At 42.3% G+C, this 23436-nt stretch overlaps 1 protein-coding gene across 2 annotated transcripts in view; it reads left to right on the forward strand.

Moving 5' to 3' along the window:
* Nucleotides 1–23072, forward strand: part of TXLNA (taxilin alpha) — a 34622-nt gene extending 11550 nt beyond the window's left edge. For both annotated transcript variants that reach the window (XM_089673839.1, XM_089673838.1), the window contains exons 4-11: nt 1176–1267; nt 1370–1540; nt 1819–2013; nt 9839–9958; nt 15125–15199; nt 15390–15482; nt 15564–15659; nt 17028–23072. In XM_089673839.1, the coding sequence (XP_089529965.1) occupies nt 1176–1267; nt 1370–1540; nt 1819–2013; nt 9839–9958; nt 15125–15199; nt 15390–15482; nt 15564–15659; nt 17028–17309 (1124 nt within the window). In that variant the 3' untranslated portion in view covers nt 17310–23072. The remainder of the gene's footprint in view (nt 1–1175; nt 1268–1369; nt 1541–1818; nt 2014–9838; nt 9959–15124; nt 15200–15389; nt 15483–15563; nt 15660–17027) is intronic.
* Nucleotides 23073–23436: the final 364 nt, after the last annotated feature.

Consider the following 23436-nt stretch of genomic DNA (forward strand, 5'->3'; position numbering starts at 1 on the left):
TATGCAGCGCAGGAAAAGACAAGTGACATTGGACAGATTTTTCACCAAAACTGAGCATGCAGCTAAGAGACAAAGAGAGGAGACCCCTGAAGGAGATCTCCCCAATGTCCTTATGGAGGGGGACTCTCCCTCCAAACAATAGCCGCCTCCTACCCCCCCTTCCTGTCCTCCATGCCAGAAGTCATCTCAAGCAAAGTTAGTGTTCCCTCTCTTCGTACTGTACTGTAGTTTCATATTTATGTGGTTCAAAAACAAACAAAAAAAAGTTCAGAATGGATTAACCCTATTTACATTGAACCTTATAGGAAAACTTGATTCGGTTGGTGACCAAATTCGGTTCACGACCACGTACGTAGTGGTCAGAACGGATTAACCTGATTTACATTGCACCCTATGGGAAAATTTGCCTCGGTTCGCGACCAGAGTCGTGGAACAAATTAAAGTGATACTAGACCCATAACCGTAAAATCAGTCTGTATATGCAGTAAAGCATGCTTGTTATACTCACTGTGAAACCTAAGGGGTTAATCCTCTGCATTGTGTAAAAAGGCTGTTTGATCCTTTCTTCTCTACCCCTCCACTTGTTGAAATGACCACCTGATACAGACTGAATCCGTAGTCACATGCTCAGTTTGGTGTGTATTGCTAGAGAGGGTTTTTTTTTTTTTTCTTCATTTTTCTTGGGAGAGTGCATGTGATCAGCACAGAGCCAATCGGCACTGTCCGCAGAGGGTCAGGACTTTCACACCCTCCTAGAGCAGAAAGAGCTTTAATCAGTGCTCTGCTGAAGTCACAAGACTGCTCTAACTGCTGATGAGAAAAGGTATTTAGCCATTTATATTTACAAAAATAATTGCATTTCCATGTTCTGTGTACTGTGGGAGACCAGATAGTCAATGCAGGGTCCTGGGTTTAGTATCACTTTAAGTTCGTGAACCGAGGTATTACTGTATATGTACAAGAGTAGACCAGTGCAGGACAAGTATAGCACCAAAAAAGCCAGTAGAAATCAATGAAAAAAACAAAAACTGTTTTGTTTTTTGTTTGATACTTTTGTAAACAAATCCAAATGCATTACAAATTATTGGCGACAGGTCCTGTATTATAGATATTTCAGATCTATGCTGTTTTTTTCCTAATGTGTAGTCTAATGTAAGCCATCTCTTTGTGTCCAGGTAAGGAGATCACACTACTTATGCAGACTTTGAACACACTGAGTACCCCAGAAGAGAAACTGGCTGCTTTGTGCAAGAAATATGCAGAATTGGTGAGACATTTAAACAATGACACTGTGTGGGGTTAACAGAGTATCAAAATTGGACATCTGATTGATTGTATTTTCACTGATTACATTTTCTTTTCCTGAAAGTTGGAAGAGCACAGGACTTCCCAAAAGCAAATGAGGATTCTTCAGAAAAAACAGAGTCAGCTTATTCAAGAGAAGGACCAACTACGCAATGAACATAGCAAGGCCATCCTAGCTCGTAGTAAATTGGAGAGTCTGTGCAGAGAACTACAAAGACACAACCGCACACTGAAGGCAAGTGTAATCTGAATCATTTAGTTCTAGGTGCAGATTTATTATTTCTTACCACGGATTGCGCACACCAGGGTTTCTTCTACGTATCAGTGGTATGTTAAGCATTATAGTATTTCTTTATGTGATGGATTTAGGGGTAAGGTAATATTTATAGTTATAGGAGTTAGGTGTAGAGTATAGTTAGGTTATGAGTATGTTCAGTTTAGGAGCTAATATTAGTTTGAGCTTTAGTTTTGCATTGCTCATAGCCATGAACTTTCTGTGTTTAATTTTCTCAGGAGGAAGGGGTACAAAGAGCCCGAGAGGAGGAAGAAAAACGGAAGGAGGTAACCGCTCACTTTCAGGTGACCCTCAATGACATCCAATCGCAGATGGAACAACATAATGAGCGCAACACTAAGTTACGTCAGGAAAATGTGGAGCTGGCTGACAGGCTTAAGAAACTGATTGAACAGTATGAGCTCAGGGAGGAGGTAAGTAGCAAGAGGGAAAAAATACTGAGTAAGATGTCAAGTCAATGAGCCTTCTTTACCAGCACTGCATTTGCTATTCAAATACAAACAACATTTGCAGAATTTTACAAGAAATGGCTGCTTTTGGCTTGCTTTTTCTTCAGTTTATTTGCACCTCAATGCTGCCTATAAAGAAAAGCAACACAAAAAAGGTCAGCCTCTGAACTGCCATGTGTACTGCATAATTTAAGTCAATGGGATTTTGCTGACCTGCTTTTAATGTGCATTCCGCACCTGCAAATTCAGGAAAACAAAACCTGTCAACATGAGGACTATGAAAACATTAAGCAATACTCCTGGACAATTGTTCAGCTGTTGTGAAGTGCATGACAGTAAAATTTGTCTTTTTTTTTTTTTGTGGAATCAGTGTTCTAAGGCACTGAGCAAGGGCTGGGATTTTTCTTTATGAAAATTAAAGTGTTTTCACCTATAAGATGTTGCACAATGTAATATGAAATGAGACAACCAGAAATGAATGGACCTATTGGCATTATTGTTCAGGTATACCTATTTACTGTACCTTAGGTTGGCCATACATTAATCCTTTTTTTTTTTTTCTTTCATTCAACCAGTTGGTGGAGCAAAAAAAAAAAAAAATACAATTCCCCCATCCACATACTGGATGGGGGAAGCACTCCCTCTGTGCTATTGTATTCTGCTGGCAGGAAACCTTCCTCGTCGTCAGAATACAATGATCAGTCCATGTATGACCGACTTTACCCTTTCTGAGCATGACTGCAGACCCTGGTAATGATAGAGTACACGAAGACATTTGATGCTCTGCCATTCTGTTTGAACTTATTGTTGATAACACACTACATACAATATCACATAACAGCAAATTGTAATTAAAGCATAATAAAGCCCAAGAGCAAAAGTTTAATATATTGCAGTTTTTAAGTTCTTAGGTGTAGTGGGTTTGTTAGTTTTTTCAGGATAAGAACATTTTAAAGTGATTCTAAAGGCTTAAATATTAACAAAAAAAAAACCAAGCATGTGTATACTTAAAGTGGAGTTTCAGTCAGTTTTGTGTTTATTAAAAGTCTGCAGCTACAAAAACTGTAGCTGCTGACTTTTAATAAACCCACTCACCTGTCCCAGGGTCCAGTGATGTGCTAACCCGCGCACCGTCCCTTTTTTACCTCTTCTCTCCTCAATGCCGGCATCACAATTGTGGGCACCAGGCTGTGACAGCTTGCGCGCTTCACAGCCAGGTGCCCACTGCGCGTGCGCGAGTTGTGCTGCGCATTCTGTTTGGCCTGGCAGTCTTCTGGGACCTGTGAAGGCTCCCAGGAGACTGCGGGAGGAAGGAGGGAGCCGATGCTTGTCAAAACCAGGTACCCGCTCTCCCCCTCCCCCCCAAAAGGTGCCAAATATGGCAGTGGAGGTGGGGGGAGGCAAACGGAGCTTCCACTTTTGAGTGGAACTCCGCTTTAACTGCTTTGTGCACTGGTTTTGCACAGAGCAGCCTGATCCTCCTTTTCTCGGGTCCCCTGTTGGCACTCCTGGCCCCTCCCCCCTGTCGGGTGTCCCCACAGCAAGTATCTTGCTATGGGGCTCATGAGCATGCGCCCTCCCCATCCACTGCGCCATGTGTCCAATCACACACGGAGCAGTGGTTTGGCCCCACCCCTTCTCTCTCTTATTGGCTCACTGGCTGTGATTGACAGCAGCGGGAGGAAGTCCCGAGATAGCCGAGACTCCAGTGCATATTGCTGGATCGAGATGGGGCTTAGGTGAGTATTGGGGGGGCTGGGGAGGATTCTGCATAGAGAAAGTATTTTAGCTTCATGCATAGAATGCATTAAGGTAAAAAACTTTCAGCCTTTACAACCATTTTAATAAAGTACAGAAAAAGTTTTTTTACCACATACTTACCTGTAAAATCCATTTCTTGGAGTACATCACGCAACACCGAGCAGGCTTTTCATGACTATGTGGGTTATAGGCCACCTATAGGTGGATGGACACTGGCCGACCAATCAGAAAGGAGGCCTTTCCCTATATAACCCCTCCTATACAGTAAGTACCTAAGTTTTTGAAGCAAGCAGTGACATTCCAGAAAGAGGGGTGGGACCTCTGTGTCCTGTGACGTACTCCAAGAAATGGATTTTACAGGTAAGTTTGTAGAAAAAAATCCAATTTTCTTAATCGTAAATGACAAGACACAAAGCATGCTATTCATGACCTATGTGGGATGTCCCAAAACAATAAGAAATTTGAGAAGAGGGTGACACCATGATAGCCACCGTCAATCCCTCAGGACCTACTCAGCCATCCATAAAACACTGTGGCCAAAGGCAGAATCCTCTGCAGCTCTGACATCCTCCCTGGGTAGAACCTTGTGAATGTGTGAACCCAAGACCTTGCAAACCTGAGTCTGCGACACTTGATGGCGGATTGCCCAAGATTCCCCCACACTCTTGGTGGAGTTTGCCTTCACCCGAAAGGGTCGGACTTGATAATTCCAGCCTATGGTTTGAAAGGTAAATTGAGAAATAGTCGCCTCGTATGCCGCCTCCCCCTTCTGGGCCCCTCTGGCAGCACAAATACAGCATCTGACCTGCTGACCTGTGCTGTCACCTTCAAGAAGACCCTTACAGCATGAACCACATCCAAGGTATGCAGAGATCTTTTTCTTGCTGACTGAGGCCTAGGAAAGAATGAAGGCAGAACTATGTCCTGAATGAGATGAAAGCTAGAAACCACCTTTGGTAAAAAGCACGGATTAGGTCTCAACACCACTGATGCAAAACCAGAAATGGTTCTCTGCAAGATGGAGCTGCCAGCTCTGTCACCCTTCTCGCAGAAGTGATTGCCACAAGAAACAACACCTTACGAGTCAACACGACCAGTGGAATCTCTTTAAGGTTCAAATGGTGTATTTTTTGGAAAATCTCCAAAATCAAGTTCAGGTCCCAAGGACAAAGGCAAACTGACAGGAGGCGCCATATGCATCACTCCTTGTAAAAAAAGAGTGTGGATCAAAGAGTGAGACTCAATGGGCCTCTGGAAAAAAATAGCTAATGCTGAATGGTGACAACAGCCAAATTCTTCAGCAACTCTGAAGAAATGACAGAATCCTGCCAGTCACATTCTTTCGTGGGTGCCATTTGTGAACCTCACACCAAGCAATGTATGCCTTCCAGATTCTGTAATACATGTTCCTAGAAACTTCCTTTCTAGCACCCAAAATGATGGGGATGACTGAATCTGACACTCCCCTTTCCTCCAGAATCTGGGTTTCAATAGCCACGCTGTCAAATTTAGTGACCGTAAAACTGGGTGCAATATAGGACTTTGAGACAACAGGTCTGGCCGATATGGCAGGGCCCTCGCCCATCTGCTGCCATCTTCACTTTGTCCGCGTACCAGGCCCTCCTGAGCCAGTTCAGAGCAATCAGTATCGCCAGAATAGATTCCTCCCGAATCCTGCGTAAGAGATGTGGCAGCAGCTGGGTCAGAAGAAAGGCATAAATCAGTGAGAACTGGTTCCAAGAGATCACTAAGCCGTCTACCTGCCGTGCGAGGGTCCCTTTGGACACAAAAAGACCGACCTTTTTGTTGAACCTGGATGCCAATAGATCTACATCTGGGCAACCTCATTCCTGCAGATTTCCTTGACTGCATCAGTATGCAAAGCCCATTCCTCAGGAATTAATTGCTGGCGACTAAGAATAATCTGTCTGCAAATTTTCTACACCTGGAATGAACACTGCTGACAGACTTGGAACATATCTCTTTGCCCAGGTCAAAATGTAGTTCACCTTCTGAGCACCTCAACTCCTGGTACCACCCTGGTGGTTGATGTATGCGACTGCTGTGGCGTTGTCAGATTGAATCCTTACATGCCAACCCTGAAGCCTGGATGTGCAATACCTCAGAGCCAGCCTCACTCCTCGAAGTTCCAGAACATTGATGGGAAGAACCCTTTCCTGTGGAAGCCATGTTCCCAGATCTGTGGGCTCCTGAACGGCCCCCCAACCTGAAAGGCTGGCATCGGTGGTTACCAACCTCCACACCACTGGTCGAACCAATCTTCCCTTCTCCAAATTGCGAGTTATCAACCACCAGTTTAGGCTCTGCTGCACCTCTGGAGACCTATAGTAATCCAGGGCCGAAATCTTTTTGTCCAAACAGACAGAATGTACCTTTTGCAGCAGTCTGGAGTGTAATTGTGCTTAGGTAATAGCCTCGAACGAGGACACCATCTTCCCCAGCAACCTCAAACAGAGGTGAATCTTGGCCTTCAAACTGCAAACCTCGTTCCTCCGGGCACAACATTTCCCTGGAGGTAGAAATACCTTTGCCTGAACCATGTCTAGGACCATCCCCAAGTACTCCAGGCTCTGGACTAATTTCAGGGCCGACTTCTTGAGGTTGAGGACCCAGCCCAGCTGTTCCAGGATCTGCATTGTAAGGACCACATGCTACTTCAGATCTAGATCTGGCACCAACTGACTTCTGAGCAAGAGATCGTCTAGATAACCTATGACTGATACGCAACGAGTTCAGTGTAGCCCCAACACCAGAGCAAGAATTTTTGTGAACACTGTGGAAGTTGTGGCCAACCCAAATGGTAGTGCTACGAACTGGAACTGCTGAGCCCCTACCACAAACCGCAGAAATCTTTGGTGAGGAATGAATATTGGTACAATATTGGTATGCATCCCTGATGTCTATGGATGCTAAAAAATCTCTCTCCTGTAGGGAGGCCACTACTGACTGAACCGATTCCATATGAAAGGATTGGACAATTAGGAACTGATTTCGCCCCTTAAAGTCCAAAATGAGCCTTACATCCCCATTTGGTTTTGGGACTGTAAACAGGTTTGAATTAAACCCCTGAAACCTTTTGCCCACTGGAACCTCCGTGATTACTCCCTGAGCCAATAGGAAATTGCCTGAAATAAAGCTCTTCTTTTCTTTGGATTCGTTGGTACATTTGACCTTAGAAACCGGGGAGATGGAAATACCCGAAATTCTAGTCTATACCCCAGAGAAATCGTGGAAATGACCCATTTGTCTTGGATTAGAGCCTTCCATGCAGCCACAAAATTCAAAAGCCTTCCCCCCTGAACAAGTGGGGGCTCCCCTTCATAAGGAGGCGTACTTTGGATCTGTCTTAGATGACTTTTGCCCAGGGCCTCCTTGGGTTTTGATTCTGAGATCTACCCCTAGCGGCTGGGACCTGTGTGTGGTGAAACGACTGCCTGGTAGATGAGGGCCCAGCAACCTAAGCCCTTGACACCTTAAAGGAAGGACGTTTTGGATTTCCTTTTAGAGGGTAGAAGAGTAATTTTCCCCCTGGAACTTTTTTGGATATATTTTGTCCAAATTGTCCCCAAACAGCCGTTCCCCATGAAAGGGAAAATCTGCCAACATGCATGACCGTTCTGATGACCAACTCTTCAGTCACAAAACCCTGTGCATGTGCACTGATAAGCGAAAAATTTGGTGAGCTGAATCCTTAAGAGCATCAACCACAAAACACAACGCTGAATATCCTCCAAATCCTCGGCCGAGCATTCCCCCCTGCACTGATGGTCTTCCAATCTGCTGCTTGACGCGGTCAGAAAGGCTTTGGCAAATGCCAATAGCTGCCACAGCTGGCAGTGCGGCAGAACCTGCCAGGGAGAAGGAGGCCTTAAGGAGAGAGAGACTCCAGCTTCTTTTCCGTTGGGTCCTTTAAAACCTGTACATTATCCACAGGACATGTTAAAGATTTATTCAGGGATGAACCAGCTGCATCCACTACAGGCAACCCCTATTTCTTAACAAACGTTTGTTCCATGGGGTACAAAACAGAAAACCTCTTTGGTAAAACATAAACCCTGTCTGGTGATCCCAGTCAGCATACATAATTTGCTGCAGATGTGGATGAACCGGGAAGGCCTGAGTACTCTGTGAAGGCTTCAAAGAGCCCAGGGAAGAATAAGTAACCTCCAGAGGTTTCTATCGGAGGTAGCCTGAATCCAGACCGTACCATATCAGTGAGGCCTTAGACTAAAAATCTGAGACTGGGAGGCAGAGACCTCCTGCTTCTCCTCAGACAGAAATTCTACTGCCTGACCTTCCTCCAGCTCTTCTTCATCCTCAGGCTCCACCCATTCCTGCTCCAGGATTGGTGGTTCTAGTGACTGGGATCTATCACCGCTTGTTGGTCCCCTGAGAAACTGATGCAATCATCCCAGCGATCTTCTCTTCTAAACTCACTAAGGCTGATGCAAGATCATCCTTGGTTACACATGCTGAGGCAGAAGCCATAGTAGCCACAATGCCAAATAGATGTAGTGGCTCAGACTGCCCAGTCACTTCTGGCCTGTCAGGAGAGGATATTAAACGGACCTTCGGCTAGATTCCTCAGAACCTGGCAGTGGTATATTAGTGCCCTTTCCTGCTGCACCTTCCCCACTCCACTTTCGGAAAGACATTAGATAGCGTAAACCTGTGCACCTCCAATATCCAATATCACAAGATACAGCTATGCAAGTAGTGTGCTGAAAAAACACTCAATGCAAATGCTGCCTTATGAGCCACCTAGGGCGGCTCCTGACTGATTGGTCAACACTTCCCCCTGAGGGGAGGACTCGCGTACCCCTACTGAACCGCCTGCTCTGTGTCCCGGCCACAGGAGATTCCACAGCAGCAGCAGCCCACGTGTGTCCTGGCCTCCAAATAAACAAAATATGGCCAACTTCTGTTTCCGGCCGCCCTCCCTCTAGTGGCCGACAACAAAAATTGCAAGCACATCTTGGGAACAACAGTGAGCACTCCCCCTGGTGGAAACCCGGTCACAACACCTCTCCTTTTCCCTCCAAATTAGAGTTTTTGTTTGTTTCTCCTTACAGAGAGAAAAAGGAGCCATCTTACCAGTCCTGTTGCAGGTCCCTGACTTCCGTCAGGCACCAACCTTCACCCATCACGGCGGGCATTGTCATATAGACCTTGAAAGACTCGATCCCCATGCTGAGGGGCTACTGTTTTGGACCCGTAAAGCACCCCGCTGGAGGCACCTTTGTCAGATTTACAACTGCAGAGTTCTATCCATGCGGGGTCCAGTGCCGTAAGGCTGCATTGCAGGCAAAACCTTGAAGATTCTTCTTATCCAGCCAGGCTCGGGTACCATCTATTTTAGCTCATAGCCTTCCGAATGGATCTGATTAAAGTCCCTGATTCTCTAATAGGACCATTCTGGACTTTCAGGTATGGTCCAAGAGCACAGCAACTTTTTCAGTGACCATCCACCTTGTAGACACTGGTGAAAAAACTGAGGTACTTCCTGTATAGGAGGGGTTATATAGGGGAGGACCTCCTCTCTGATTGGTGTCCATTCACCTATAGGTGGCCTATAACCCACATAGTCATGAATAGCCTGCTCTCTGTCCTGTGATGTACGATAAAGAAAAACCTGTTTATCTTGTCAGAAATGGTGTCCTGGTCACTTCATGTGACATAAATTAGAAGCAAAAACAATAAAAATGACAAAAACACAATCTCAATACCCCAAATGTAATGGAGATGAGCAAAGGTAGACCTGCTCAGCCCCTCTATTGGGGAGGTCTAGGGTGGAAGGAAGCAGTGTGTGCTGTCCAAAAATAAAGCTGTCAATTTTGGTGACTTCAATGCAGTGTGGCCCCTTTCTTCATAGCCGCATACTAATAAATACACTACATTACTGATTTAAAAGCCAGAATGGTGAATTCTTTGTGCCTTTCTACACTTTGTTTATTGGTTCCCATACTAGTAACTCCACTTATTGTCCTCTTTCTTTTCTATTGTGCAGCACATTGATAAAGTATTTAAACACAAAGACCTTCAACAGCAGCTGGTTGATGCTAAACTGCAGCAAGCTCAAGAGATGCTGAAGGAAGTTGAGGAGCGTCATCAGCGAGAAAAAGACTTTGTAAGTGAATAACTGCCTTCTTTGGTATGTCTGTGTAGTATGGTTATTAAAAGGATAGACTACTCAACATTATAGGAGTTTTAGTACATGTTGGCCATTTTAATTACTCACTGTTTTTTGAGCAATTTTTTTTTTAAACTTTATAAATTGTTTATTTTATCCTTGTTATTTGCATAAAAACTAAATTCAGCAAACACTGATTATAGTGTACATTTATTATGTTTAGCCAGTATTTTGGAAAAACGTAATCTATAATCTAAGCTCCAAAACTTACTATTTTAGTGGTTCTAGAGCCTAAACATTTTTACCCTAATGCATTCCCTACATTAAGATAACAAATGTTTAGGTAGCAGTGTGCCCCCTCACCACTCAATATACTTACCCGAGTCCTCACTCGATCCAGCACTGTGCCAATCTGTATTGGCTCTCTCCTCTCGCTTCCTGCTCTCACAAGCTTTGCAGTGGTTCCCGCTGTTTTCAGTCAAATCCTGTAAGGAGGGAGCTGGGGACTGTGCCAAGCTGTGCTGTCTGTGTCTATGAATGCATGCAGTGCAGCTCAGGAGCAAGCCTGCAGGTGTGCCCCCATAGCAAGCAGCTTGCTGTGGAGGTACACCAAGAAGAGGAGGAGCCAAGAGCCCCAGTGAGCGAGAAAAGAAATGAGAAGAGGAGGTTCGGGGATGCTGTGTGCAATTTCATTGCTCAGAGCCGGTACATATAAACCTGTTTGTAATTAAAAAAAAAAAAAAAAAGTTAGTTTACATCCACTTTAATCACTTCAAGTCTGGACACTTTCACCCCCTTTCCAGTTCAGGCCAATTTTCAGCTTTCAACACTATCACACTTTGTGTGACAATTACTCCATCATGCAACACTGTACTTATATGAAACTGGTATCCTTTTTTTTAGACCGCTTTCTTTCGGTGGTTTTTGATCACCACTGGGTTTTAATTTTTTTTTTACATTGCTATGTAAAAAAAATTACCAAATTTTTTTAATAAAAAAAAACATTTTTTGCTTAGTTTTTGTTATAAAGTTTTGCAAATAGATCATTTTTCTTTATAAATTTGGGCCAAAATGTATTCTGCTACATTTTGGGAGTAGAGATAAGCCAAAACAGTTTATATTTCGTTTTTTTGTGAAAGCTATAGAATCTACAAACTATGGGAAATATATTTGAAAATTGATCAATTAATATCCTAAAATGCTGTACGCTGATATGGCATATGGCAGTGATCAGGACACTGGTATGGGGTATGGCGGTGATCAGGACATTAGCATGAGGTATGGTGGTGATCCGGACGCTGGTATGGCAGTAGCCAGGATGCTTTTATGGGGTATGGCGGTGATCAGAACGCTGGTATGGGGTATAGCAGTGATCAGAACACTGGTATGGGATATGGTGGTGATCAGGGTGATGGTATGGCGGTGATCAGGACTGTGGTATGGCATATGGGGTGATCAGGATGCTAGTATAGGGTATGATTGTGATCAGGGCGCTGGTATGGAGGTGATCAGGGTTTTAGTTTGGGGTATGGAGGTGATCAGGACATTGCTATGGTGTATGGTGGTATTTTTGTGCGCACTGAGACAGGTGACAGGGCCTCCCTGCATTATTTGTTATTGTGGGGCAGTGATCAGAAACATTGGGGTGGCTGGCACAGCAGTGTTTGAGTATACATTCAGAAGTTTAGAAATCCTTCTGTAACCAATGCCATCAGTAGGTTTAGCAACAATAAGGTTGTGAAGGTCTTGAGAGAGCTCTTTGCTTTTACCCATCACAATATTGTGTGACACCTTTGTAATGACACCTTTTTATAAGCCATTAGTTGAGACTGAACCAGCTGATATTAATTTGCACTGACAAGGGGCAGGATTGCTTTCTGATTACTGATAGATTTCAGCTGGTGTCTTGGCTTTCCATGCCATTTTGCACCTCCCTTTCTTCATGTGTTCAATGCTTTTTCCCTGTAACATACCATTTTATTACACGTAATCTAATTTCTGAACGTATTTGTTTTAGTTTCTTTGTATGGATTGCATGGGTTGTTACTGACGTGGTGCAAATTTCATGTCAATAGCTCCTTTAGAAATGCATTTACTTAGAAAAACGGTGTTCAATACTGATTTTACCTGCTGTACATTTATGTATATGTACTTTTTGCTAGTTTTCCATACTGTAAATTTAACCTCTTGCCCTCCAGAGGATTTACCCCCCTTCTTGACCAGGCCATTTTTTGCGTTACGGTGTTGTGTTACAATGACTGACAATTGCACGGTCATGCAACATTGCACCCAAATGAAGTTTGTCTTTTTTTTTTCCCACAAATAGCTTTCTTTTGGTGGTGTTTGATCGCCTGTGTGTTTAAAAACAAAAAAAAAACAAAAAAAAAAACCTGACAATTTTGAGGAAAAAAATATTTTTTACCTTTTGCTATTAAACATCTCCAGTAAAAAGATAAAAATCTAATTTCGTCAGAAATTTAGGCCAAAGTGTATTCTGCTTCATGTTTTTGCTAAAAAAAATTCCAATACATGTAAATTAATTGGTTTACGTGAAAGTTATAGCGTTTACAAATGGCGGTATATATACTGGGATTTTTGTTTTGTCTTATTTTTACTAGTATTGGCGGTGATCAGCAACTTATAGCGGGACTGAGGCGGGCATTCTGACACTGGGGGGAACTGACTTGGTGTCACTGACATCCCCACTGACACCAAAAAAAAAGTACTGACACTGTACTAATGGCACTGGGCAGGAAGGGGTTAACATCTGGGGTGATCAAAGAGTTAACTGTATCCTTTTTTACTGTAAGCTGTGTGTGCTATTGATGTAAAACACTTCTTTTCCTTTTATGTTTACATTGCTTTATGTTAATATTGTTAAATTTGTTGTTAATTATTTTTGTAACTGTATTCTGCATAAAACATTTAACAGTGTCATTTCAAGAGATCATTTACTAGAGTTTGTTTAGGGGTTGGGTGGGGCAACTGGTGGCTAGTAACTCTAAAGGCCTGGCTAGTAGCTCAGGACTTTAAATTTTGAGCCCTGTACCTTGTATAACATTTAACAGCTTCCTGTTCACCCCATAGCAGAAATACTGCTACAGGACGGCACGAGTGCGCAAAATCACGTGTGTGTATATATACATGATTTTTGCATCTCTGGGTAGGGGGCGCACGCCCTACCCGCACCACCGTTCGCAGCCGTCAATCACTGGGTCCTGGCCGGTGATTACTCGTCTGCACCCGGTGATTTCCAATGAGGAGAACTGTTCTCCCTGACAGCTCGCGCACACTGCTTTGGATAGCTGTACATAGCACAGCCATCCAAAGCAGTGTGCTTACAGTGAACCACACTGACACAGCCCCCTATTAAAACACTCCCAGCACACACTTAATCCTTTGAGCGCCCTTTTGTTAACCCCTTTTTGCCCAGTGCCATTAGTACAATGTCAGTGCTTTTTTTTTTTTTTTTTTTTTTAAGCACTGATCACTGTTTTGGTGTCACTGGGGATGTCAGTGACACCAAGTCAGTCCCCCCCAGTGTCAGAATGCCCACCGCAGTCCCGCTATAAGTAGCTGATCACTGCCATTACTAGTGAAGAAAACGAAAAAAGAATTTCTAGTATCTATACCGCCATTTGTAAATGCTAAAACTTTCATGTAAACCATTTAATTTACACGTATTGGGATTTTTTTTTTTTTTTAAGCAAGACGTAGCATAGTACATGTTGACCTAAATTTTATAACTAAATTTGATTTTTTTTTTTTAATAAAAAAAAAAATATTACAGGACATGTTTAATAGCAAAAAGTCAAAAATATTTTTTTTCTCAAAATTCTTTTTTTTTTTTTTTTTTTCTTTTTTTTTTCAATAGCACAAATAAAAAATGCACAGGCCATCACATACCACTGAAAGAAAGCTCAATTCATAGGGGAAAAAAAGGACATACATTTCATTTGTGTACAGCTTTGCATGACCGCGCAATTGTCAGTTAAAGTAATTCAGTGCCATATTGCAAAAAATGGCCTTGTCAGAAAGGGGGGATAAATCCTCAGGAGGGCAAGTGGTTAACCATTTCCTGTCTGACCCATTTATATAAACTGCCAGACGGGAGCAGTGCAGGGGTGAGTTGCTATTCATAAACGGCGCCCACCATTTTAGCCTGTGGAGCGTGCGGCACCGCAATCTGGTGCCCGCTGTGACTGATCGCTGTGCGTGACTTCTGTGTGAGGTCCCGATCATGTGATCACTGATTGGCCAATCGGTGATCACAAGAAAAGTAGTAAGCAAGATGTCACTTCTGACATCATTGCTTACTACGTGTGAAATCTGTGAATGATCAGAGGTCACATGGTAGAAGGCTATTCACAACAGCCTTGTACCATGTGACAAACTGTGACCAATCACAGCTCACACAGTATTTCTCAATGGCTGCAAGAATGCAGCTAGAGAGAGAGAAATTATTGATTTTATAGCCTTTATGGGTGTTAAAGCAATCGGCGTGTAAAAACAAAAAAAACCTTAATCACCCCCCACAAGTAGTACAGTGTCACTATGGTGACACTGTACTGATAGGGTGACAGTAATAAAATAAAAATGTACAAAAAATGTTTGAAAAATTATAATTTTTGGTTATCAACTAATTTGCGTTTTTTGTTTTTTTTTTTTACTAAATTTTGGCCAAGGAAGATTATTTATTTGCAAAATTGTATAAGAAAAACACTTTTTTTCAACATTTTTGGACTTATTCATTTATATAGCAAAAAAATAAAAATCCCAGTGGTGAATAAATACCACCAAAATGACGTTTTTTTTTTTTTTTGTTTTGTTTTTTTATCTGTCTCAACAAAATGCTAAAAAAACTAATATGGGTACAGTGTTGCATGACCGCGTAAATGTCATTCAAAGTGTGACAGTTCTGAAAGCTGAAAATTGGCCTGGACAGGAAAGGGGTAAAAGTGTCCGGACTTGAAGTGGTTAATGAATGCACAGTTGGACTAGATTGAACATTTAAAATATGCTAAAGTAAGTGGTGGCATGCTATAAACATTGGTATCGTGTGCAGATTTTATTTATTGATGTCCTGGTGGATCAAATTATATATTAATATTTTCTGTGTGATATCCCAGTAAGTCTAATCATCCAATCCTCCTGCATCTACAGCTCCTAAAAGAAGCGGTGGAATCCCAGAGAATGTGTGAGCTCATGAAGCAACAAGAAACCCACCTCAAACAGCAAGTAATCCATGCTTTTACCACTTACCTAACTTCTATGAGAACTGTATTTATTTGAGCACTAAAAGTCAACCTTTGTGTTTACTTACACCTAGAATTGTTTTAATGGATATATGGGAGATGAGGGCTGCCTGGCACAATCACGTTTCCGTGATTGTATGACATTGTTAATCTTTCAACATTTCTATATTCAGCTGGCTCTGTACACGGAGAAGTTTGAAGAATTTCAGAATACACTTTCCAAAAGCAATGAAGTTTTCACAACCTTCAAACAGGAAATGGAAAAGGTGATCACTTAGTTTCTATTTTTCTGAGCATTAGGTTTTTTTTTTAAATGTTTACAAGCAATTAACTATTTTTCTCTTCAGATGACAAAGAAGATCAAAAAGTTGGAAAAGGAGACCACTATGTATCGCTCCCGATGGGAAAGTAGCAATAAGGCTCTATTAGTGATGGCTGAAGAGGTGAGAGGCACATAAAATAAAGGGCAAGCTATAGCTCGATAATTATGAGTTCGAAATGTATGTAATATACAAATTATATATATTTTGTGGGGGGTTCGCTCAGGTGGGGGGGTCACCTTCCCTGGAAAAAGGTAGTCCAGACAGCAGGTCTTTCTTAAAAATCTGAGTTTTATTTAAAAGGTTGCATGCTTAATAAATAAAACAGAAAATAAACCCTCGCCATCCACGCACTAACTAAACAGAAGTGATTCCTATCTCACAGGTGAAGGGCTTCTCCCTGTCACCAACAAAACTCAAACGGTGTGCAAACCTTTTCCTTTCTTGTACAAAGCAAAGTTTCTCAACCACAGCTCCCTCATGTATGGCTTCCTGAGTCCCAGGCCAAGAGCAGCTTCTTGCTTCAGTCCTGCTTTATTTATACCACCTGCTGGTGGTCTTCAATGGACCATAAAATTTGGTCCGGAAGCAACCTTGCCAAAGTGGCATGGAAAACCCGGACTGGACTCCACCTTAGTTTTCTAGATATGAACACATGCGAGGTGACACATAGCGTCCATCAAGCACCTCGCCTTTCATAATGTCACAATATATATACGTATAAATTTACATTGGCTTGCGGAGCTCTATTTCTTATGTTTAGAAAGCTTTCTTTTTCAAAATTGTACTCCCAGACATACAGCTAAAACACATTTGAAATGCTTATCTTAAAAACTTAACTGCCAGAAGAATAGCATAATAGTTCTGTTCAGACAGTATTGTGATCCAGAGCCAAACCTCTCTTCTACCAAAAAAATAAAAACAAATTGACTACTGGCAATTTTTTTTCTAGCTTCCAAGGGCTAAGCCACAGTATCTGCAGAAGAGGAGGAGGAGAGGGGTTATTGCCTTTGCCTTGCCATGCATTTTACAACACAGAATACCTTTTTTTTCCGGTTTGTTGTTGAAAAATATATGCAGTTTCGACGACTGCTCTTCACTCAGGAGCAGGGCTGGGACAAGGGGCGGGTGAGAAGGTCAGCTGCCATGGGCGCAGCAGAGCAAGGGGACAGAGAATGAATGCAATGCGGTACACCCATTTTACAACATGGATTAGCTGTGGAGGGAGGGGGCACAGTTCCAAATCCTTGCCCTGGGCGCAGTATGAACTTGCCCCTGTACTGCTCAGGAGTTGCATTCTAGTGTAAACGGGGCACAAAGAAAATCATTGTTTGCACATGTATCAATCTTTAAAGAGTGTTCCACTTGGAGCCTTGGACTTGCTGTTGTAGACATGCTGAAAGCAATTTTCAAAGGGGTTGGTTGAATTGAGAAATTGTTTGTTACAACATGCCATACAAATGTATATTCTTGGATACTTCTTTCTTTCAGAAAACTCTACGTGATAAAGAGCAAGAGGCTTTGCAGGCCAAAATCCAAAGATTAGAGAAACTCTGCCGGGCTTTACAGACAGAACGTAATGACCTTAACAAGAAGGTGCAGGGCCTAAGTGGACCACAGGTCTCTTCTGTGGAGACCACCGAGGATTGTGTGAGCTGTGCAACAGCTGCTATCAGTGAGAATGTAGAACTGAACAGCAGTGATGTGTGTGGGCAAAATGCACTTCAAGCAGCACCACCACTGCCTCCTCTTCCACCTGCCATGCCTGAGTAATGCAGACAGTGCTGCATATCTAATTAATATCCTATTTCCTTTTTTTATGATGGCTTTCACTTTTATATCCAACATTACACATCCACCCCTTGCTTTTATTTCAGTTTTTTTGAGTACCATATCTGCAATGCATGTATTGGAGGAAATAGAACCTAGCCACACATGCAGTTTACTATATTCACACCTATAGCAAACAGTGCAACAGAAGTCCCATCTGCAGGTTTATCCATTCAGTTTACAGTTTGTTGTGGTTGTTGGTAGACAATAATTGGCTTCATACTTTTTAAATAAACTCCTGGTTAATGAAAACATATTTTTTCCTGTTTTAAAAGATTTACATTCACTGAGCAATGGTGAAATTTATGGTTAAGTAGGAACAGCCATTATCTGCCATTGCTGCAATGTAAAAAAGATTATTTCAGAATATGTCTGCCACGTGCATGCAATTGCTAGTAAAAAAAATAACATGCTATTACTGGTGCTTACTCTAGGACCACATCATTTTCCCAACAGTTCCTATATTCAGCTGGGATGCCCACCACACAATTTGCATTAAATTCAAACCTGCTTATGGGCTTATTTTTGGAGTCTTTATTTTTCATAAAAATGAATACAAAATAGTTGACGTTGACAGTGTCTACACTCTGTGCTGCTTAATAAATAGTTCTATTACAGTTCTCAAGAGTCAGTGCCCCTTTCATGTACAATACTGTTTAGAGCTTCTGTATCATTTCAGCTGAGGACTTGAGCATTCATGTCTATATACACACACACGCAGACACACACACACTGTATTTTTCACTCCACAAGATGCACCTAGGTTTTAGAGGAGGAAAACAAGAAAAAAAATATTCTGAACCAGTGTACTGCCCACATAGTACAGGAGATGACCAGAGAATGCAGACCTTTGGGGAGAGGTGGGGGGGAATGGATACCTGAATTTGACAGGTACCCACTTCCACTTCCGCTGCGATCGCCTAGGCAATCAGAAACAGAAGCTGTCCTCCCTCCCCGTAGTCTTCTGGGACACGTGACAGGTCCCAGAAGACTACGGGGCCATTCATAAGGCGCAGCGCTTCTCGCGCATGCGCAGTGAGCACCAGGGAGAGAAGATGGCCGGTGGAACTAGCGGTGGTGAGGACACTGGACCGAGGGACAGGTAAGTGGCTGTATTTGTAGCTGCTGACTTTTGTTCTTTCAGCTGGAACTCCTCTTTAAGGGGCAGCTGCTTTGGGCCTTGCCTGGCGCTGCCACAGAAGAGCTGAGCGGCCGGCCTAGTATTCTAACATGGCAGTGGCGACCGGGGGAATACCGGGCCAGCCGCTCCATATTCGCTCCATAAGATGCGCAGACATTTCCCCTTGTTGTTTTTTGAGGAAAAAAAGTGCGTCTTATGGAGCGAAAAATACAGTGTGTGTGTGTGTGTATATGTGTGTGTGTGTGTGTGTATATATATATATGGTGTGTGTGTGTGTGTATATGTGTGTGTGTATGTATATATATATATATATATATATATATCTCACACATACAGTGCGAGTATAAAGGAGTACACCCCTTTTGAAAAGTAATGTTTTTATATCTCAATGAACACAAGAACAATTTCCAAAATTTTGACAAAACTGAGTTTTATAGAACATTTGTTTAGCTCATTACATGAAAGTAAGGTTAATAATATAACTTAGATTACAAAATCTTCAGTTTTACTCAAATTAGTTCATGCAAAAATGAATACTCCCCACAACAAAAACTACTACATCTAGTATTTTGTATGACCTCCATGATTTGTAAGGACAGCACCAAGTCTTCTAGGTATGGAATGAACAAGTTGGCAACATATTGCAACATCTATCTTTTTCCATTCTTTAAGAACGACCTTTTTTAGAGCCTGGATGCTGGATGGAGAGTGATGGTCAACTTGTCTCTTCAGAATTCCCCATAGGTGTTTGCTTGTGTTCAGATCTGGAGACATACTTGGCAACAGTGGCCTTAGATGTGTGTTTTGGATTAATGTCATGTTGGAAGAGTGCGCAACGACCAAGGGCACGGAGTGATGGTAGCATCTTCTCTTTCAATATAGAGCAGTACATCTGTGAATTCATGATACCATCAATGAAGTGCAGCTCCCCGACACCAGCAGCACTCATGCAGCCCCACAGAAGGACACTGCCACCACCATGTTTTATTGTAGGCACCATGTAGCTTTCTTTGTACTCCTCACATTTGCGACACCATACAGTTTTGAAGCCATCTGTTCCAAAATCATTTATCTTGATCTCATCACTCCAGATTAGAGTCCCAGTATTATTATTCTTTTTCATCATGGGCCGTGGCAAATTCTAGGCGGGCTTTTTTTGTGCATGGGCTTTCGGAGAGGCTTCCTTTGTGGATGACACCCATGCATGCCATAACTCTGAATTGTACGCCGTATTGTGTCATGGGAAACAGTCACCCCAGTTTGTCTTTCTACTTCGTTAGCGAACTGCAGTGAATTTGCATGACGATTTCATTCAGCCCTTCTCATCAGAAGATGCTAAGAAGGTGTTAACTTCCGTAGACGGCCTGGATGTCTCTGTGAGATGGTTGCAGTTTCATCACTGTTAAAATTTTGTATTCCTTTTGCTACAGTATTCTGACTGATAAGTAAAGCTTTGCTTATCTACTTGTAGTCTTCACCTTATCTTCTTGTAGCCTTCACCTTTCTTGTGTAAAGAAATTATTTTCTGTCTCAGGCCTTGTGCCATTTCTTTTCCATGTGGTTCCATTGCGGACAGCTGAAATGGGAAGCGGTTTTGTCAAGTAATGGCCTTTTTATAACCAACTGTCTGCTGGACACCTATTTAATGAATAATTGGACTCACCTGTAGTTGAATACTTGCTAATTAGGATTTTGTTGTCTAAAATGTAGCTTTGCTCCCAAGGCTTTCATTGGGGTGTATTCATTTTTGCATCATGATCTTGAATTAATTTGTTAGTAAAAATATTTTTGTGTGTGTGTGCAAATAACAAATCTTGTTTGCAATCAATGGCCCGCATTTGGGGGAGTATTTTTGCAGTATAGTGTCCCATAGAAAATGTTAATTCTGAAAGGAGAGTAAAGGTTTTCTGACAAATTTGTTATGGTGTACTATTTTATGCTGAGCACTGTATATACACTGCTCAAAAAAATTAAAGGAACACTTTGAAAACACATCAGATCTTAATGGAGAAAAATATCATACTGGATATCTATACTGATATGGACTGCGTAATGTGTTAATGTGAAGGTAAGGATGCCCCATCATTTTGAAATGAAAATTATATACCTAGAGAGGAATGAATTCAAAGACACCCTGAAAATCAAAGTGAAAAAATGATGCAGCAGGCTAGTCCATGTTGCTGAATTTTCATTGCAGCAACTCAAAATGGTACTCAGTAGTTTGTATGGCCCCCACATGCTTGTATGCATGCCTGACAACGTCCGGGCAAGCTCCTAATGAGACAACAGATGGTGTCCTGGGGTATTTCCTCCCAGATCTGGACCAGGGCATCACTGAGCTCCTGGACAGTCTGAGGTGCAACCTGGTGGCGACGGATCGACCAAAACATGATATCCCAGAGGTGTTCTATTAGATTTAGGTCATATAAGCGTAGGGGCTATTCAATGGTATCAATTCATTCATCCTCCAGGAACTGCCTGCATTCTCTCTCCACATGAGGCCTGGTATTGTCGTGCAGCAGGAGGAACCCAGGACCCACTGCACCAGCGTAGGTAGGGTCTGACAGCGGGTCCAAGGATTTCATCCCCATACCTAATAGCAGTCTGGGTGCTGTTGTCTAGCCTGTAGAGGACTGTGCATCCTCCCCATGGATATGCCTCTCCAGACTGTCACTGACCCACCACCAAAATGATCATGCTGAATGATGTTACAGGCAGCATAATGTTCTCCATGGCTTCTCCAGACCCTTTCACGTCTGGTACATGTGCTCAGGATGAACCTGCTCTCATCTGTGAAAAGCACAGGGCGCCAATGGTGGACCTGCCAATTCTTGTGTTCAGTGGCAAATGCCAATTGACCTCCATAGTGCCGGGCAGTGAGCACAGTGCTCACTAGAGGATGTCGGGCCCTCAGGCCATCCTCATGAAGTCTGTTTCTGATTGGTCAGAGACATTCATACCAGTGGCCTGCTGGAGGTCATTTTGTAGGGCTCTAGCAGTGCTCATCCTGTTCCTCCTTGCACAAAGGAGCAGATACCGGTCCTGCTGATGGGTTAAGGACCTTCTACTGTCCTGTCCAGCTCTCCTAGAGTAACTCCATGCTCTTGATATTTTGCTCGGAGCACAGCAAACCTGGCAATGGCACGTATTGATGTGCCATCCTGGAGGAGTTGGACTGCCTGTGCAACCTCTGTAAGGTCCAGGTATCGCCTCATGCTACCAGTAGTGACACTGACCCTAGCCAAATGCAAAACTAGTGAAAAACAGAAAAGATGAGTAGGGAAAACATTTCAGTGGCCTCCACCTGAAATACCATTCCTGTTTTGGGGGTCATCTCATTGTTGCCCATCTAGTACACCTGTTGTTAATGTCATTAACACCAAAGCAGCTGAAACTGATTAACAACCCCCTCTGCTACTTAACTGACCAGATCAATATCCCAGGAGTTTAATTGACTTAATGCTGTACTCTGATTAAAAAGTGTTCCTTTAATTTTTTTGAGGTGTGTGTTTGTGCATGCGTGTGTGTGTTTGTGCGCGATAGTAATTTGTGAACTGAAGAAAAATAAGGTTTAAGTACAGCTGTGTTTCTTTGCTAAAGTAAAGGTGATTTTACAAAAAAAAAAAGCTCTCTATCTTAACTTGTCTCTTACATGCATTGCATAGCACTGTGCTGCACATTTGTAGGCTAAAAGTGCTTACGCTAGTTTTCTGACCTGCAATAATTTCTATCTCCCATTCACTTTGTTCCATTAAACGGTAAATTGAAGTGTTTTTGTTGATTTCTGTAAAAGTTAGAACCGTTCTCCTTTTTATCCCTAATTTGACCATGCTGGTATTTCCCTCTCTAGATCAACCTTTTTTTAAAGGAAAAAAAAAAAGCAACAATGTATTTACTGAATGTACTTATTACAGTATGCTGCTGTAAGCATTACTTTGTATGCTCACAGAGAAATATGCGTAATATATACTGGTAGCTTCTCATCACTGCATTAGTTATACCAAGCACTGTCAATACTGGTTTCTGTGGAAACATTGAACACCACTTGTTTCTTTACCAGGGCAATGTAACCAGTTGCGGAGCACATTACATATTCCTCCTGTGACTTGCTAATGAAAATGTTGGGTATAGTGCACTTGCACATTGCACTGGATACTCTTCATCGTGCCTTTTTAGGGAGGTCTTGATGCCAGGTTTGACATAGATTCATTTTCAGTATTATGCTGCTTAAATGACTAGAAGTGGATACAGTTTGAACACATTTCATAAAGAACGAGTTGATTTCTACAGACGTTGAAGCAAACCTTTAAAATATTTTACTACATTTCATTTTTTGGTGTAGAATGAGGGCTGTAATAAAACTTTTAGGTCTCCATAGTGTTTGTTTTTCCTTTTTTACTGTGGTCTTTAGAGTACATATTATGGTTACTTATGTACCCTAGCGCTTAAGGTACCAAAGAGATTGGCCTACAGTGTTCTTGAGGCAAGGAGGTTTGCTGATTGATTGTACCATCATGAAGAATGTAGTATGCATCACTGAAAATAAATCCTGGCTTTCTATATCATCTCATCATTTGTCGTTTCTCTGAGGACACATTTACTCTCTGAATCCTTTTCAGAGAAAAACATGGCCATCCTATAAAATGGTGCCTGGCTATCATGCTGCTCCTTTTGGGCTCTATACGTTCTGAATCACAAATACAGAATATACGCATCCAGTAAAACTGGCTCTTCATGACAGCAAGGAAATTACTAGCAGCATCACGGTTTTTTTTTTTTTTTTCAGCACCGGTTTCTGTTAACCAGACTAAAGTTTTGGGAGTCCATATGACTTAAACACTTGGGGGTTTATTTACTAAAGCTGAAGAGTGCAAAATCAGGTGCACTTCTGCATAGAAACCAATCGGCTTCCAGGTTCTATTGCCAAAG

This window comes from Staurois parvus, unplaced genomic scaffold, assembly GCF_062004578.1.
Source record: "Staurois parvus isolate SC_StPar_1 unplaced genomic scaffold, SC_StPar_1.0 ptg000145l, whole genome shotgun sequence".
Classification (NCBI taxonomy): Eukaryota; Metazoa; Chordata; class Amphibia; order Anura; family Ranidae; genus Staurois; species Staurois parvus.